Raw genomic sequence first — 16,410 nt, 5'->3', positions numbered from 1 at the left:
GATCCCACTGTGGACGCGCTAAACCGATTTTATTAGATCTGTTTTGTAATATCGGTTTAAGCTAATTCGAAATAATCGTGCAGTGTAGACGTACCCTTAGTTACCTGATTCCCATTCTTGCCTATGGCAGTCACATACCCAAGGGTTCGTCTACATTGCATGCTGCTTTCGGTGGTGCATAGCATGTATATATATCCCCTAGCACGGATATAAATAGCAGTGTAGACTGTGAGGCATGGCTTAGGTAGGTAAAGACACCCTGAAAGAGTGTGGATATGTACTCGAGTACATATCCTACGCAGCTCTCTACTTGCCCAAGCTATGCCTCCCCATCTACATTGCTATTTTTAGGAATGTAGTGTCGCACTGCCTCTCTGCTGCTTTCCCTGTTGCCTCCCTGTAGCTGGAGACTTTCCCCACAGCAGGGAAAGATTCTGGCAGTGGGGAAAGGCTCTGGCAGGGAAGAAGCAGTGAGGAAAGTTTTAACCTTTTCCCATTTGATTACCTGCCTCCCCCTTGCCAGAGCCTTTTCTTGCCTCAGGGAAAGGCTTCTACTACAGGTTGCTGCTGAAGCCATTCTCTTTCACCTCTCCTGTGCTAGAGACTTTCACTGCCATGGGTAGCTACCCATTGCAATGTGATCTCAGACTGCTTTTTATTGCTGCGTGTAAAGACACGTACATCCTACATCTCTTCCAGTAGTGTAGTATAGATGTACCCTGAGTATCTGTGCATGACTTTGAAAATGTTAAATTTTTGAATAGTGGTCTAACTAATGTGCCTGCTTAAATTGTAAATTTCCTGCTACTTTCCCTTTTGCTTACAGCTGTTGTGTCAATGTGTTCTCTCTCTGACCACAGCTAATGAAAAATACAGTGGAGAAGACTTGGAATGTAAGCCAATCAGTTTTTTTAAATTTAGATATTAACTATATCTTACTATGCTAAACTGCTGAAAGCAAACTATTCCAGCCTGCTCCTGTGCTCTTCAGTTTTATGTATTTTCAGCAGCTGTTGTAGTTATGGAACTAGAGATTGATTGGTTTCTAGTTTAGTAAGTTCTGTATATCCCTTACACGTGCCAAAGATGTGTATTCCTGTTACTAGGATTTAAATATTTCCTCTCTTTCTTTTTTGTAGGCTTCTGTTGAAGGAATGAAGCTTTAAAAAGGAACTTACAAAATAAGAAAATGGGTGCAAATAGTAGCAGCATTTGTGAGCTCCCAGGAAATGAATACTTAAAAAGATTATCGGGAGCCGAGGCTGTCTCTGAGAATGACCCATTCTGGAATCAGCTGCTTTCTTTTAACTTTACTGCCCCAACAAGCAGGTAAGAGGATGCTTGCTGAAGGACTGAACATTTATGACAAATACATTAGCAATGGTGCCAAATAACTCTGAATGCAAAATAGATTTGTTTTTCCTTTCTTTTGGGGAGGCGGTAAGCATGTGGAAAGTCCGCCTGAGCATGGGCTGTTGGAGTACCATTCCACCATATTCTCTCATTCTTGCAGCTTCTTTTCCTCCTCATTGCTGCTGTAATTAGTCTTCATTCTGCTCACAGCCAAGAAAGGTCAGCGATAGGTCTATAACACTGTTTTTCTAAATAGGCCATTGGAAATGCTGAAGAACAGATGGTGCCCCCTTGGCAGGACCTATAGCTTCCAGCTCAAGCAAATTAAAGCAATGAAGAGGTTATGGGGTTCATCCTGCCAGTGCTGAGCCCCTTAAACTCTCATTGAATTTAATGGGAGCTGAGGGTATTCAGCATCTCAGGTGATTGGGCTGTAAGTTTGTTACTGGATAGGGTCCTTTATAGTTTGTGTTCTTGTGACATACCAGGATATAATCCAGACTAATGAGTAGAAAGCAACAGAGAGTCCTGTGGCAACTTTCAGACTAACAGATGTATTGGAGCATAAGCTTTCGTGGGTGAATACCCACTTTGTCAGATGCATGACCCACGAAAGCTTATGCTCCAATACATCTGTTAGTCTGAAAGGTGCCACAGGACTCTGTTGCATTTTACAGATCCAGACTGACAGGGCTACCCCTCTTACTAATGAGTAGCTGTCTCACCCCTGTCTTGTAGCCTGCAGGAGCCTTTTACAATGCTTTGCTGCTGTAGCCTGCAGCCTGGACAGCTCACAAATGGTTTCCAGCATGTCAGTCTCTCCCAGCTGTGTCGGGGTGTGTGTTCCAGCCAGCCAGCCACAACTCAGCTCTTACCAGCCTTGGTTATGCTGCAGGGTGATCCCATCACATCCCTGATTCTAGATTTTCCCCCAGAAATGTATGTCCTGTACTTCCCAGGTCTCTCCTGTACAGTACAAATAACTGAGTCTGTTATTTATTCAAGGGAATAATATGCACACAACAAATGGAGTTATTCAGACACTTTAACTTGAACATACTGGATAAAAGTATAAAGAAAGAACTTAGATAAAACTGTGAAAGAAATTAACTACAAAGAGGGAGATTTTAAGTGACTACAAATAATGAGGCATAGAAGTGAGAAATAATTACAAGAAAAATAGAGCGAGAATGCTTACTGGTGCCTAATTTAACAGATTACATTGGATTCAAAACAAAGTTTTCTCACCACATGCTTTCAGCAGTCTTACTGACCAAACTCTTTAGGTCAGGACCCCTGCCCCAGAGTCCAACAGCTGCTTCCTTTGTCTTTTCAGGTGCAGTAAATGCAATGTCAGAAAGAATGGGGGCTGAGAGGGTCTCTTGGGGTATTTATTCTTCCTTTTACTAATTTCAGTCCACTCCGTGAAAACCATTTCCAGCTGAGGACTGGGAGACAAAGAATCTTTGTGGAAGGATATTTCCTGCTGTGTGTCTCCCCCCCCACCGCCCCATTTGAGCTTTGTTTTCCCTCCCTGCTTGATGACTCTGTTTACTGCTTAAATGCAAATTAAGACAAGCACATATTCCTTCTTTTGTTTAGGACAAACCTGACTATGGGCAGGGCTGGGGTGTTTGGAACATGTGTTAATAAGATCATAAAGTGGAATCTGAAACAGTGTTTGTCATGCACATTTTATCAGGACAATACTGATCAGCAAATTATGAGTTTTCAAATGATACCTCACAGGACATACTTTGTATAAAGATTATTACAATAGTGTTTGGGGGGCGGTGGCCAACCTGAGCCTGAGAGGGAGCCAGAATTTACCAATCTACATTGCCAAAGAGCCACAGTAATACATCAACAGCCCCCTATCAGTCCCCGCCTCCCGCACATCCCACCCACTGGCAGTCCTGCCAATCAGCACCTCCTTCTCCCTCCCCTACCCCGATCAGCTGTTTCATGGCGTGCAGGAGGCTCTGGCGGGGAGAAGGGAGGAGCGAGCGCACTGCAGGCTTAGGGGAGGGGGCAGGAAGGAGTGGAGTGGAGACAGGGCCTGTGGCAGAGCCAGGGGTTGAGCAGAGTGCACCCCTCGGCACATTGGAAAGTGGGCGCACATAGCTCCAACCCTGGAGTCAGTGCCGTTACAAAGAGCTGCATATTAACTTCTAAAGAGCCACATGTGGCTCCAGAGCCACAGGTTGGCCACCACTGGTGTAGGGTGTGAGTACGAGGGACTATTCATCACAGTTGTTTCCTAGCACTTAATCGTGAAAAAATATTTTGATCTTTAGTGGCATTTTGAAATTTAATTTTTTTTTTTTTTTCTGGACAACTGGGAGCAGGGCAAAAAGTCTATCTTGGCTTTTTAGGGTAACAGTACAAAGCTTGGCTCTGCTGTTCTTCACTACTCCTATTTCAGACTTGTGGAGAATCACAGATGTATTGAAAGTGAACCCAGACCTTTGAGTTCACATTTAGTCCCCAACACAAGGCCAATTGCTTTTTGTCTTCTGTCCATCTCTTTTTGCCTATTTTTAAGCATGTTTTTACCAATGCAACTGAAAGGATTGTCTCATCTCCACGAATATAAAAGATCTTGTCATGAGCTGTCTAACTCCATCTCAATCATACTATTGATCAGACACTTTCCTAGCTTCATGTTTGAGTAGCTTCCAAAGCCAGTTCCCTTACATACTTAGTCCAGTGGAACACAATCTTATTTCAGGCTTTTCTGTGTATTTCTATAAACTCCTTGTGCTTATATACAAATGTGTATATTAAAAAGTCTAAATATGAAGGTGGGTGAACTTGAGTGCCTTGTATTGCATGAGGAAATTAATATAATAGGCATCACAGAAACTTGGCAGAATAAGGATAATCAATGGGACATAGTAATACCAGGGTACAAAACGTATCAGAAGGACAGAACAGGTCGTGCTGGATGAGGGAGTGGCACTATATGTGAAAGAAAGCGTAGAGTCAAATGAAGTAAAAATCTTAAATGAACCAAACTGTACCATAGCATCTCTAAGGATAGTAGTTCCATGCTTGAATAATGAGAATATAGCAGAAGGGATATACTACTGACCACCTAATCAGGATGGTGATAGTGATGGAAATCTTCAGATGATTATTTTATAAAAATAAAAAAATCAATAATAATGGGGGATTTCAACTATCCCCATATTGACCTGGTACATGTCACCTCAGGATGGGATGCAGAGATAAAGTGTCTCGACACCTTGAATGATGGCTTCATTGAGTAGATAGTCCTGGAACCCATAAGAGGAGAAGCAATTCTTGATTTAGTCCTAAGTGGAGCACAGGATCTAGTCCAAGAGGTGAATATAGCTGAACCGCTTGGTAATAATGACCATAATATAATAAAATCTAACATCTCTGTGGGGGAAGGAAACCAATTCAACCCACCATAGTAGCATTTAACTTCAGAAGGGGAACTACACAAGAAAGAGGAAGTTAGTGAAACAGAAATTAAAAGTTATAGTGGCAAAAGTGAAATCCCTGCAAGCTGTATGGAAACTTTTTAAAGACACCATAATAGACGCTCAATTTAAATGTATACCCCAAATTAAAAAAAAACATAATGAGAGGAGCAAAAAAGTGCCACTGTGGCTAAACAACAAAGTAATAGAAGCTGTTAAAGTGGAAGTTAAATCCTTTTAAGGAAAAAAGAAAGGAGCATAAACTCTGGCAAGTGACTTGTAAAGATATAATTAGGAAGGCCAGAAAAGAATTAGAAGAACAGCTAACCAAAGACTCAAAAAGTTACAGCAAAACATTTTTTTTTTAAGTATATCAGAAGCAGGAACCTGCTAAGCAACCAGTGGGGCCACTGGACAATCGATATGCTAAAGGAGCACTTGAAGATGATAAGGCCATTGTGGAGAAACTAAATGAATTCTTTGCATCGATCTTCAGGGCTAAGGATGTGAGGGAAATTCACAAACCTGAGCCATTCTTTTTGGGTGACAAATCTGAGGAACTGCTGTGGATTGAGGTGTCATTAGAGGAGGTTTTGGAACAAGTTGATACATTAAACAGAAATACGTCACCAAGACCTGATGATATTCATTCAAGAGTTCTGAAGGAACTCAAATGTGAAATTGCAGAACTACTAACTGTGATATGTAACCTATCACTTAAATCAGCTTCTGAACTAGATGACTGGAGGATAGCTCATGTGACTTTTTTTTTTAAAGGCTCCTGTAGTAAACGTCTGTCTCAAATCTGGACTTAGAGTCCAACATCTGAGTGTTTACTGTGAAGCTTCCCCAAGCTTATACCCAGCTTGGATCTATCTCGCTGCCACCAGACAGGAATATAGCGCCTGCCTCGCTCTGGTCCCCCCAGACTTTCCCTGGAGAAACCCCCCAAGACCCAGACCCCTGGGTCTCCCGATCTCATCCCCCAGCTTCCCCCCCTTTCCTGGGGTTAGCCAGTGCGCTGAACTGATAACTTCACTTCTCCTTTTGAATACACCGGAGAGGCAATTCTAGCTTCCGCGAGGCGTATGTCATTCACACTAGTCAGCTCACAAGTACAAGAGATTCCCCCTCCCTTTGGTCTGTAGCCTTTTCCCTGCCCTGGCGACAATAGGAAGGCTGAGACACAGAGAGTTTGGGCTGATTTCCCTCCCCCTCTAGCCTGTCACCAGATAACATAGCTTGGGCACAGAGATTCCTCTCCCCTCTGCCTCACTAGGAAAAGAAAGTATCAGAGCGGTAGCCGTGTAGTCTGGATCGGTGAAGGCAGCAGAGAATCCTGTGGCACCTTATAGGACTACAGAGGTTTGGAGCGTGAGCTTTCGTGGGTAAAAACTTCACAAGGTTTAAAAAGAAAACTTTATTATAAAAAGAAAGGAGAAATCCAAGAACAATGTTACTGCAAATTAATAGAGATCAATACAAGGCTCTTGGCTTATAAGAAATATGTAATAAACAGTTCTGATTTTAAAGATAGCCCAAATTAAACCAGCTCCAACACAGTAACACACAGCATGTAAATACATAATCACATAGCATCATCACAGCCGATTTACTTTGCCTTGTTCCTTTTGTACTCACAGTAGTTTAGGAGAAAAGATTTGAGAATTAGAAAGAAATAGGAGTTAGCAGGAAAGCTGTTTCCTCCATAGCTGGGAAAAACACAAAGACCCAGAAAAAAGCCAAAAACCTCCAGAGGTTCCCACCCTTACTTTTGAAAATCCTGTTTCCTGATTGGTCCTCTGGTCAGGTGTTTGGTTCCCTTTGTAAACCCTTTACAGTAAAAGAAAATTAACCATTACCTTACCTATCTACTTATGACAGCTCCAAAGGTGATCCTGGCAGTTACAGGCTGGTAAACCTACCCTCAGTACCAGGCAAATTGATTGAAAGTATAGTGAAGAACAGAATTATCAGACACATAGATGAACACAATTTGTTGGGGAAGAGTCAACAAGGTTTTTGTAAAGGGAAATCATGCCTCACCAATCTACAAGAATTGTTTGAGGGGGTCAACAAGAATGTGAACAAAGGGGATCCAGTGGCTATAATGTACTTAAATTTTCAGAAAGCCTTTGACAAGGTCTCTTACTCAAGGCTCTTAAGCAATGTAAGCTGTCATGGGATAAGAGGGAAGGTCTTCTCCTGGATCAGTAACTGGTTAAAAGATACGAAACAAAGGGTAGGAATAAAAGGTCAGTTTTCAGAATGGAGAGAGGTCAATAGTGGTATTCCCCAAGTGTCTGTATCAGTATCAGTACTGTTCAACATATTCATAAATGATCTGGTAAAAGAGGTAAACAGTGAGGTTGCAAAATTTGCAGATGATACAGAACTACTCAAGATAGTTAAATCCAAAGCAGACTGAAGAGTTACAAAGGAATCTCACAAAACTGGGTGACTTGGTAACAAAATGAGATGAAATTCAATATTGATGAATGAAAAGTAATGCACATTGGAAAACATAATCCCAACTGTACATATAAAATGGTGGGGTCTAAATTAGCTGTTTTTAGTTAAAAAAGAGATCTTGGATTCATTGTGCATAGTTTTCTGAAAACATCCACTCAATGTACAGTGGCAGTCAAAAAATCTAACAATGTTGGGAATCATTAAGAAAGGCATAGATGAGAAGGCAGAAAATTTCATATGCTTCTATATAAATCCATGATCTGCATGCAATATTTAAGATGTGGGGATATCTGCCCATCTCGAAAATGATACATTGGAATTCGAAAAGGTACAGAAAAAGGCAAAAAAAATGATTTGGGTTATGGAACAGCTTCCATATGAGGAGAGCTTAATAAAACTGGGAATTTTCAGCTTGGAAAGAGACGACTGAGGGGTGATATAATAGAGGTCTATAAAATCATGACTGATGTGGAGAAAGTAAATAAGGAAGTGTTATTTACTCCTCATAAAACAAGAACTAAATGAAATAGGCAGGTTTAAAACAAACAAAAGGAAGTATTTCTTCACACAATGCACAATCAAGCTGTGGAACTGTTTGCCAGAGGATGTTGTGAAGGCCAAGAATATAACAGGATTCAAAAAAGAACTAAATAAATTAATAGATAGGTCCATCAATGGGTATTAGCCAGGATAAGCAGAAATAGTGTCCCTAGCCACTATTTGCAAGAAAATGGGAATGGGCAAATGAGGATGGATCACTTGATGATTACCTGTTCTGTTCATTCCCTCTGGGGCATCTGGCATTGGCCACTGCTGGAAGACAGGATAATGGGCTAGATGGACTATTGGTCTGACCCAGTATGGCCATGCTTATGTTCTTGCTTTTTCCTCAGTAATGATTAATCTGGGTAGATTATTAGTGCACTGTCATAAATTTGGTTTTTCTCCTTGGCAGGTTTTAATAACGATGCACCCAAGATAGGATGCATGTGGTCTAGATTCTCCTTGAAGGTGTCTTACTTTCTATCACTTTAAGGGTAAGAGGAGGGCCTGAAAGCTATGTCAGCCTCACAGAACAATGGTGCAGCCTGACTGCCTCTTCCCCCATTTCTGGGGTAATATAATCTAGCTTCCTAGCAGTGGGAATTTGTGCAGTATTTTTCAAAGTGTTTTGGGGTAGCTTTGTCCATCTGCCACTTAACCAAGGCTCTCACTATACTCATCTTCTGCATCACTGCATCTGCCCTCCTCCATCCCCTCCCACAGGCTCTCCGTCCTTGTTATCATCATCCCTCTAAAGTTCCCAAGAGTTCTTCCTACACCCCTCCCACATTCTTACCACCATCTCAAATCCAGAAACCACATTCACAGTCTTCTCGGCTTCCACCTCCTTACCGCTGGTGACATTTGGCACAACTCCACCCTTTCCACCTCCCACATCTTTCCCCATCACCATCTCTTCCCCTCTCATGTCACCTTTCCTAACCTCATGCTCATCTTCCCACTTGCTCTTCCCTTTCTCTTGCTGTCTTTGAAATGCCTGCTCCATCTCTAAAGAGATCTCCATTATTGATGACATCTTCTTATCTTTCTCCCTCCAGTTCCTGACTCCCTGAGACCTGGATCCCTTTTGTTTTGTCTGACACCGCCTCTGCAACTTCCTTCTTATGAAGGCCTGTCCTTCTCTCACATTGTCTATACTGGATTAGACTTGCTGCTTCCAGCCCCTTCCTCCTCTTGGTTCTCACTCTTTCTCCTTTTGAACAGCACTGCCTCTGACTCACCTCTCCATGTTGCTGTCATCTTCTGTCCATCCAGCTCTGCCCACTGATCCTCTTATTTTTGGTTCTTTTCTCTCTGTTCCTCACATCACAATCTCATATGCATATTCTCGGTAACTTCCATGTTGATGATCCATCCAGTCCCCCATGGTTGTACATTTCCTTGTCCTAAGCTCTTCATTCGATCTTAGTCTTGGCTCAACTCTCCTGGTCACCCAAAAGGCTGTTCACTTGATTTGGTCTTGCCAAGCATTGCTCTGTCCCTGATTTCTCTCTTGCTGAGTTTGAAGATAGCAGGCTCTCTCTTAATTAGTGGAAGCATTGTCTGCTCCGAAGAAGTCATGTATCTGAAGCAACTACATCCAAACTATTTTATTGGCTATGCTGAGTGCACCAAACTGTTTGCAGTCTAAGATGACACATTTAGCTTTTACATGTTTTCACTGAAAGCATGCTGTATCCATTCTGGACTAATTTCTTCTGTCATCTTGAAAATACTTGTATTAATAAGGAGCTATTTTTCAAGTGAATTATAGAGAGAGTTTTGCTAATCTTCAAATCTTAAGTTTTAAACATGACTGACAGACTGAATAAAGATGGGAAGATATTATATTAGAAATATTAGTAAAATATGGATATGATGTTACATCAGTCCAACCCTTATTTACTGTAGCTTCTAGGTGGTGGTTGGCTGTAAACTTGATGTTCCAAGGACTGGGTATAAGACAGGTATGGGGTAACTATTTGGAATTTTCAGTAGGGTGTCTTACAGTTGGCAGGAAGAAACCCTACTGAAGTAGCCTCGTGCCTGGGTGTAGGTGACAGTTCAGCCAACTGGGAGATGGATCATTTCAAAGGTATTTGGTATGTGGGAGTTGGTCTGCAAGTGGATGCTCAGATGAGAAAAATGGAGGAATTAGCATACTGAAGGCACGTCATTGTGTTCTTATCTAGAAAGATAAGGGAATGTTCTGTCTTCTGCGTAGAGGAGGGTTGAATGGGGGAATATCCAGGAGCCTAATGGAGGATCTAAAGGAGGGATATGAAGGGGTTGGTTTGCTTGTAGGTGATCATGAGGGTTTGGGAGGTGGGAAGCGTAGTGAGAAGGAAGAATAAAGTTGTGACAAACTCACTTCTGTACTTTCTTGGTGCAATTGAATGAGGAAAAGCATACTTTTTTGCTAAGTATTAAGGGCTATGTACATAGTGTTAAAATTATATTGTGACTCTTTAGTGTATTGTTTAATATTTTCAAAATATTAAACAGTATATTGATTGATGGAGAAATATTTGGTTTTTTTTTTTCCCTTGAGGGAAGTCTGTCTCTTGGGATCTATTCAGCAACCTTTACTTGAGTGCGTGTCACAGTGTCAGGCTCTGTAAATGTTTTGGTTCTGTATGAAAATCTGGAGTGATCAAGATCAGGAATGTAGACTGGTGTGAAGAATTCAGCGTACTGAACACCAGATGGTGCTCTTGCATGACAACTAGAATAGATATGTATTTTTAGAGACAGTTCTGTCTTCTGTGTGGCTTAATAATTAGGGGGGAAACATGAATGTTTCTTATTAAGCTGTGCCTAAAAAATTCTGCTGTTTTACAAATAGTGTTAAACATTGTTCCCTGCATGCCACCTTGATCCAGTGGCTGAGCTGGATGATCTTACTCACATGAGCAAAATAAGAATTCAACACTCATTGTAAATGCAAGGTCAACCTCGTTAAGAAATCAGGTGTTAACCATGCTTTATTACAGAGGGTAGTAAATATAGCTATTCCTGTTCACCCCAGGGAATCAGTCGTTTTCAGCAATGGCTTGAAGGGGTCAGGTTTGTCACTTGTCAAACGTGGCAGATTTTTTTTAGTTTATTCTAGAATTATACCTCTTCATTTTAGTCTCTTCCAGAATTGGATGGTTTATCAGTAGTTGCTAGTTTTCAGGCTTTAATGAAAAACATATCGATGCTAAATTGAGGTAACTGATGGTGACTCTTCAGGAGGATAGTTTTTCATAAGTGGTGTCAGGTTAAACTGGGCAAGCTCTTACAAAGTTAAGGTGGATGCCATCTCCCATGAGGATGTATATGTGATGTTAGCTTTGGCTTTTTTAGGTTTAGTCCTCTAGCTAGTAGTGTCAGGAATGGGGAAGCTTAAGGGGAGATTTCTTCTCTCTCCCTGACCTCTGAAACTTCCTGGGTGTTGGGGCCAACAAACTCTTATCTGTTACCTGCTCCAGTTGCTTCCTCCTCCCTCCTCTCCCCCCCTCCCACCAGCTGTGTGTGCTTTTTGCCTCTTAGTCAGGGGAGGAAGTACACCCTGGGTGATGCAACATGCCATCTGTGAGGAAAGTGAGTGATATCAGTGTTGCTTCAAGAAATATTATGTGTACCTTTGATTGTTATGATGGGGTTCTGCCATGTAGTGCCAAGGAGACAAGTGTGTAATAGCCAGAAGAAGAAACTGAAAGGGAAACTGCTCGCTACCTGCAGCCCCTTTGGCATGAGTGATAAGCAGCAGGGGCAAATGTGTGACTCACTCTATACGAGTGACATTTGGCAGCTATTGCCAGTGGGACCTCAGCAGAGTTTATGGGTTATGGAAGGTGGGCACTGCATGTGTATGTGGTATTATAGGGGAGCAAGTAGTGACTTCTGTTAGGTTGCCCAACGCTTTCCATTGTAGAGCATTCTGCATCCTTATTTTTGAGGCGCTCTAATACCTCTGTTTGTAGTCAGGCTATGGGTAGTCATCAGGTGGACTCTCCTCAGGCTACAGAAGTGCCTTTTCTTTATCCCATGAAATTCCCTTTGTTTCAGCCCCCTTGTCTGTATACAGTATGATAATCTTTAATTACATGATCACGTGACTTTTTTTCCTAACGGACTCCTGGCTCGTTCAGTTCACAGGATGGACGCACAAGGAGGCTGAATTAAGGTTGCATAAATTTGGCATTTCCTAACTTTCAGTTGCTTGACTTTCCAGCCTAAATAATGTTTTTGTATGCAGAAGAACCGTTAACAATCTGTAGGCCTTTATCTAGCTTTGTCTGGTTTTAGGCCAAGAGCCATGGGACATGACATGTAATGTGTGAGCCTTGCTCTCAAGTCAGGCAGAGCAGTGCATTGCTGAGAGGAATGTGGCCTTATTTTTAGTACTGTTGTTAGTTACAAAGCTTTCATGATGGAAACCTAAAACAGAATTAATTAAAGCAGAACTTGCTGAAAATCATATGCTTAATATTTACCGTTCCACTTTGTTCTTTCCCTTGAGTTTTAGAAATGGCTGGTTGAAGAATAGTGTGCATGATTCTTAATGGAAAGACATAAAATGAACAACGCTTATGTTGCCTTAATATGGTACGTTTTTAAAATTGGTACAATAAATTATATGTAGCTTTTCGTTTGACGTCTTTCTTATGAATAGTCCATTAAAGTCAGCATTCCCACAGTATGAATTTACTGAATGGGCTGATTCTTTTCAGTTTTGTGAATGATGGCAAGTGAAAAGCTTTGCTTAGTCAAGGGAAAAAGGACCAACACGGCTACAACAACACTGCATTAGGGAAAAAGCTGTCAGGAAAGCTTCCTCTCCTCCTCTTCTCCCCCTTTCCCCCCGGGTGGTTGTCTACTACAGTTGGGGTCTTATTTATGCCTTATGAAGACTCGTCCAGTGTTGTAACATGTGTAACTGCAACTTGTATGGGTGGTATTCTGACTGATGCTTTGAGCCACAGTGATTTTTTTTTAAGTAGAAATTCTATTTCTGATGCTTTGATGTCATTAAATTAAAAGGAGAGTGGCTTCTTGAAAGAAGAATATTACAACCTGTCAATCTTTTCACATGGTCAGGCAGCAACTTTTACTCAGTCTGTTACTGTGATGCTTTTGCTGAAGTCTGTGGGCCAGATTCTGGGTCAGTTACACTGGTATAAATCCAAAATAACTGAGTTGAAACGAACTTTAGTTACTGTAGATTAAATGCATTGACGAGTGCTCTAACCACTTCTGGACTGGAATTATGCTGTAATAATTGAGAACAGAATCTGGCCCTCTACTAATATTAAACTAGAGACGAGACCAAGCTGAATATAAAAACCTAAAAGGAATGATAACCATCAATTTTGGGCAATAAATTGCCTATCTTGGACCTCTCCCCAATCTTTGCTTTTTAAAAAGACTATTTCTTACTGGAAATTACTCATCAGTGAAAGAAACTCCTTGTGCTATGAGAAGTGATTACAGAAATAGAAACACGAAATAAATTCCAAAAAAATAAAAACATAAATATAAGACCAGGTGCTAACAGATTAAAAAGCCAGTTCAACAAAGCAAAACAAAATTCTGGATTGTCCAAACAAAATACTATGGATGAATAGTGATTAGTGTAATACAAGAGTCACTCAATCTGGATAATGGCTCATAATAAGAGTGAGAAGTAATGGATATGTTTGGTTCACTGGCAGTTCTGAAAAATAATAATAATCATGTTTGGGCCTTTTAAACTGGTTTTAATAAAAGTTAAGGAAATTTGGAAACAAAGGGTGAGATTCACAAGGGATATGGGCACATTTCACAAGGGGTGATTGTCTCCTACCCACCATTAACTCAATAGCCCAGTGGTTAGGGCACTCGCCCAGGATGTGGGAGGAAGGACCGGAACTTGGCTGTCTTCCCTCCCAGATTAGTGTCCGAACTACCAGGCTATAGTCATTCTCTTGCTCTCTGGCTTAATGAGTATTTAATTGTTTATACCAAGTGGAGCAGCTTCCCCAGAAGAGAGTGAGGGCTTGTCTACACTGGCACTTTACAGTGCTGCAACTTCCTTGCTATGGGGTATGAAAAACCACCTCCCTGAGCCCTGCAACTTTCAGCGCAGTAACGTGCCAGTATAGACGGTGCACCTTCATGGAGGTGTTTTTTGTAGAGCGCTGGGAGAGCTCTCTCTGTGCTGTGCTGAAACTACACCAGCCACATTAAAGCGCTGCCGCGGCAGCACTTTAACGTTGCCATTGTAGACAAGCCCTGAGACCCACCCAGAATACATTCCTATAGCCTGTGGTTAGGGCACTCACCTGAGAGGTGGGAGACAAGAGTTCAAGTCCCTGCCTCACATCAGGCAAAAGGGATTTTAGAACTTGGGTCACCCATGTCCTGGATGAGTGCTCTAACCGCTCGGCCATTGGATAAAAGGAGGTCCTCCTCCTCTTCGATTTTGTGAATGGGTCCTCAGGCTTTGTTAATCTAGCCAGAAACATCAAAATGTGTCGTTTCAGAAATGAAAAAAATGAACCATGTCACAGTTCAGGGCTGCTGCCCCTATATTCTACCTCTATAGTCAAGCAAGGGCACCTGCTCTCAGGTTTTTGGCTCCTCTGGTTGTCACCTCTCTTGAGTGGTGACTTGTCTTACCTCCTTCTGTCCAGAGTATTTCTAGGCTGCACAGCTTCCTGATTGTAGTGTGAATTGCTTTCCTCCTCAGCAACAGTTAATAGTGCAATTGTCATAGTTATAAGTTACCACACAGTATTTCCTCTGCAAGTCTACTTTATTCTTAAGGTAAAAAAGCATTACAGAGAAAACATTAATAAAAGAATCTACACACGTGCAGTTATTCAACATTCTACCCAAAGAGTTTCCTTTATGGTCATCAGTTCATCACAGTCTTGTGGGGCCTCAGTAGGCCAATTCATCCATTTCTTCCCTAAAGATTGGGGCCCTCAATGGGATCCAGTCCGTGGCTGGTTCAGGAAGAAGACCCTGAGCAAATTTAAAATCAATTTGACTATTTATCCAAAAATCCTTTCTTTGTTGGTTGGTCTGTGTAGAAAGCAGTTTGAAGTAGTTACTTACCTCTCCAGGGAGGTGGCTTCAAAGGGCTGATAATAGAGGAAATATATTAGCATCCCCCTCCTACTAGAGAAGATACAGACAATGTACAATAATATATACACAATTGCATTTTGAATGCAATGGACCCCAACGGTATTGACCCTAATTCAGTAAGGTTTAACTTAACTCAGTAAACTTTATCTTAATTCCATAGGGTTTGATCAGGATATTGTCAGTCTGTCACAAACCATTTCAACATTTCTGATTTTTTTTGACCAAACTTAATTGCTGAATCTGATGCAAATTCATGAAAAGTTTTAGTTGATACAAAATTTTGCATTGCAGCAGATTAGTTTCATCTAAAAAATGTTGTCTAACTCTACTCATTATCCACTGCACTCTCTCACTTATGAGTTGTGAAAGGTTGACCTTGCCTTCCTATAATGTTTCTGAAATGCCTTTTGCTTTGTATGTGAACATATTAAATTAAAGCTCCCACCCCTCAAAAAACCCAAAATGTATGCAATGGTAAATTGTGCAGTGAATTCGAGTGGGTTTTTGCATGTTCAATGCACCGCTAAATTAGCTTCCCAAGCACGTATAAATCAACCTACATTTGCTTTGAATGTTGCTTAAAGTGCTACTGCTTTTTTTTTAAATAAAGTGCTGTGCAGATAAATTACCCCGCTCCCCACCCAGAAAGTGTTCACAACTTGGTACTATCAAAACCACTGGAAGGTCCAAAGGCACTATCGAAAGATAATTATTTTTTTATTGGATCACCTTCAGTTGGTGAGAGACAGCTTTCTATCACAGAAGTTCTCTCACAGTAAAAGATGCTATCTCACCCACCTTGTCTCTCCTTAGGAATACTGTGAAAGAACAGTGGTCATTGTTCATGCTGCTGTTTGTTCATTACTAGTGATAGGCAGTTCTCCTTGAGCAAGGCTGGCTGAGAACAATGCATGAATATTGGCATAGCATGTACTTTGGAATCACAAGCTTCAGTGCTCTTCCCAGCCACACTCCCAAAGTCCTCTTGACATGTTGGTGCTTGCTCTAAGCAGTGTCAATCTGTGGAGACTGTCTGGCTCAGTAAAAATTCAGGCACATAATTAACTGACCTGTTTTGCTAGAAGTAAAATATACAATTTGTTAATGATTAGTGTATGTATTGTTTGCCTCTTCCCATTCAGTACAGTGTAACACCTATTGTATCCAGTTAGTGGACTTCCCTCTATTTATATCTGCCCATGTAATGTTAATTGGAATTAATTGAGAACTTCTTCACCTTGCGTTTATGACTTTGATACCCTGACTTTGAGGTGGTAGTTTTAGGCCTTGGCTACACTTGAGTTACAGCGCAATAAAGCAGCCCCGGGTGCCCTAGTTCACTCCCCGTCCACACTGGCAAGGCACGTAGAGTGCTCTGACTCCGCAGCTACAGCGCTGCGGGTTCTCCACCTAGGCGAGTGGAATAACGTTTGCTGAGCCCCTGCTGGAGTGCTGCGGTGCCAGTATGAACGAG

At 41.5% G+C, this 16,410-nt stretch overlaps 1 protein-coding gene across 5 annotated transcripts in view; it reads left to right on the top strand.

The window, feature by feature from the left end:
- DYM (dymeclin) overlaps positions 1 to 16,410 on the top strand; it is a 351,012-nt gene that overhangs the window by 26,152 nt on the left and 308,450 nt on the right. For 4 of the 5 annotated variants that reach the window (XM_075066858.1, XM_075066862.1, XM_075066859.1 and 1 more), the window contains one exon: positions 1,140 to 1,329. In XM_075066858.1, the coding sequence (XP_074922959.1) occupies positions 1,190 to 1,329 (140 nt within the window). In that variant the 5' untranslated portion in view covers positions 1,140 to 1,189. Of the gene's footprint in view, positions 1 to 859; positions 894 to 1,139; positions 1,330 to 16,410 lie in introns of those variants that run through there. The other variant, XM_075066860.1, reaches the window with a different exon arrangement.

This window comes from Chelonoidis abingdonii, chromosome 6 (assembly GCF_003597395.2).
Source record: "Chelonoidis abingdonii isolate Lonesome George chromosome 6, CheloAbing_2.0, whole genome shotgun sequence".
Classification (NCBI taxonomy): Eukaryota; Metazoa; Chordata; order Testudines; family Testudinidae; genus Chelonoidis; species Chelonoidis abingdonii.
Note: the sequence above shows the minus strand (reverse complement) of the source record. Positions and strands in the feature narration are given on the sequence as shown.